General features: G+C 57.8%; 1 protein-coding gene across 1 annotated transcript; it reads right to left on the reverse strand.

Annotated features, from left to right (window-relative positions):
- Nucleotides 1-941: 941 nt before the first annotated feature.
- On the reverse strand, nucleotides 942-1,454 carry LOC122192255 (unconventional myosin-Ig-like; the record flags this gene model as incomplete). The annotated part of the gene is made up of 3 exons (XM_042892779.1): nucleotides 1,332-1,454; nucleotides 1,161-1,226; nucleotides 942-1,072 (listed from the first exon to the last, which is right to left on the reverse strand). Coding segments are annotated over exons 1-3 (320 nt in total), but the record flags the coding sequence as incomplete, so codon positions are not given.
- Between the last annotated feature and the right edge of the window lie 1,241 nt (nucleotides 1,455-2,695).

Genomic DNA, 2,695 nt, shown 5'->3' on the forward strand with positions numbered 1-2,695 from the left:
TTTTCTTACAGCAAAGAAACTCCTTCTCTTCCCTTTCCTCTTTGGTTACTTAGGGAGATGATAGAATAATAGAAAGGTGTAAATTAAAAATTAGCTTCAAGGTCAGCCAGTTTCCTCTCCCTGCTGTGGGCTGGTTGCTCCCATCAGCTCAGGTACCCAGGGCTTCATCCAGCTCAGCCTTGAGCACCTCTAGGGATGGAGCACCTACAAAAATAGGTCCACTCCATCTCTCCTATGAAGTCAAGCTGAGAGAGCTGAGCCTGTTCAGTCTGCAGAAGAGAAGTCTCTGGGGAGACATCATTTCAGCCTTCCAATATTTAAAGGGACATTATAGGTAGGAGACAAATCAGCTTTTTACATGGGTAGATAAACAAGAGGACGTGGGGAAATGGTTTTAAACGAAAGGAAGGGAGATTTAGATTAGATGTCAGGGGGAAGTTTTTCAGTGAAATGGCAATCAGAGAGCTGTGGTACCCCATCCCTGGAGGTGCTCAAAGCCATGCTTGATGGGGTCCTGGGCAGCCTGGTCTGCTGTTTGATTTAATGGATGGCAGCCCTGCCTGTGGGAGAAGGGAGGAACTTGATGATATTCGAGGTCCCTCCCAACACAAGCCACTTTACAATTGCATGATTTATAAGATTCAATACACAAATTACAGTGGAAGATGTTTTGCCAAAGAAAAGCAATATGCAGAGTGGGTTAACCTTTCCAGCACTACAACCCAACAGAAGCAACCCTGTTAGACTCCACACAGTTGCGCTACCATCAAAGGCTGGCTAGCGACCACATGAAACCCAACCTCTTTCACAACACCTCTCTCTTCACCATCTGTCTGCTAATCTTGCTGGAATGCAGCCAACGAAGCTGGGTTTGGACCCACCAGAAGCGTGGATACGTGAAGGTCTGATGGGGAGAACGCCGTGCCCTCGAGGCACCTCACCTGATGACGATGCACTGGCTCTGCGGCCGGGCGCCGCGGCGACCCAGCATGGCTTGGTAAGCACGGTCGGCCACGGCGAAGATGTGCGGAGGCAGCGTGCCCTTCTCATGGCACCGGTACTGCTCGGAGACCTGAAGGGTGAGACGGCCCTTGAGGACGGGCTGGGGGACACGGCACCAGCACTCGCTGCTGCTTGGGCTGCCCGAGGGCGACACTCACCTCTCTCCCGTAGAGCTGCAGGGGCTGGAAGGGGTTCACGGCGATGAGGATGTCCCCCACGTCGGTCTGGAGGCGGTGAGAGGAGAGCGGTGAGGGGAGAGCCGGGAGGGCGAGAGCCGGGAGGGGGGAGAGCCGGGAGGGGGGAGAGCCGAGCCCCGCGCGCACACTCACGTAGATCTGCTGCCGCAGGAAGCGGTCCCGCAGCGCGCTCAGCAGCGACGCCTCGTCCAGCTCCGCCAGTGCCGCCAGGTCCCCCGCCACCCCGACTCCGCGCTGCTTCCCCGGCGGCCCCATGCCGTCCGCTCCCGACCCGGCCCGCCGCCCGGCCCGCCTCGCCGCAGCCCCGCCCCGGGACCGCCCGTCGGGGCGGAGCTCGGTTTGAATGTGGAGCGGCGGCCGCGGGGCCGGAGCAGGTAACGGGCGGCGGTGCCACCGGAGGAGGGGAATGCCGAGGGGCGGCGGTGAGGTGAGGTGCGGTGCGGTGCGGTGCGGTGCGGTGCGGTGCGGTGCGCTGCGAGCCACGCTCCCCTCCCCTCCCTTCCTTTGCCTGCCCTGCCCGGCTGAGGGTCGCGCGTAGCCGCCCCAGGAGCGTCAACATGGCGCCAGGACAGCTCGGGGGTCGGGGCAGCAGCAGCAAACCGGGGCACGGTGCGGGGCAGCGGGCAGAAGAAGGGGATGATAAGGAGAGTCCGTGTGGGCACGCTGGAGCCTCCTCAGGAAGGAGGGAGCTGGAGCAGGGCTCCTACGGAGGTGTGTGTGATGAATGCTTACCTGTTGGGTGTGTGGAGATGGGTTCAGGCACTGCTTCCCAGAGCTGTGGTGCCCCCTCCCTGGCGATGCTCCAGGCCGGGTTGGATGGGGTCCTGGGCAGCCTGAGCTGGTAACATAAGGCAACCCTATTCCCGGGGCTTGATAGGCACTCAGGGAGAGAGAGTCCAAATAAAAAGCAGCTCTGAAGGGAGTCTGGAGGAGCCTGACAAGGAGCAGCATGCACAGTGTGTGTGCATCATCTCCTGCTTGCTGTGTAAGGAGTCCATTGTAAGCAATCTAGTGAGTCTCTGCAGTGTGCACCAACTGCAGTGTGCCTCACAATTAGTCCTAATTGCAGGTTGGTGTTTCAGGGCTCCCCAAACTCTTTCAGAATTAAAAAAAAAAAAAAAAAACGACACAAATAAAACCCTGCATGTTTCACAGAATCACAGAATCATTTGGGTTGGAAGAGACCCTTAAAAGTCACCCGGCTCAACTTCCCTGCAGTGAGCAAGGACGCCCACGGCTCCATCAGCAGCTCAGGGCCCCTCCACTCTGACCTTGGGTGGCTCCAGGGATGGGGCATCCAGCACCAACTGGGCAGCACCGTACTGCCCATGTAATAAAAATCTTCTTCCTTATGTCCAGCATGAATCTCCCCTTTTCATTTGAAGCCATTTCTCCTTGCCCTATCACCACAGATACTGCTGAAGAGTCTGTCAATGTCTTTCTTACAGCCCCCATTAGACAGAGACAGGCCGCCCTCAGGTCTCGCTCAGCCTCCT

This window comes from Lagopus leucura, unplaced genomic scaffold, assembly GCF_019238085.1.
Source record: "Lagopus leucura isolate 7727_CA_CO unplaced genomic scaffold, USGS_WTPT01 35862-0_obj-0_obj, whole genome shotgun sequence".
Lineage (NCBI taxonomy): Eukaryota > Metazoa > Chordata > Aves > Galliformes > Phasianidae > Lagopus > Lagopus leucura.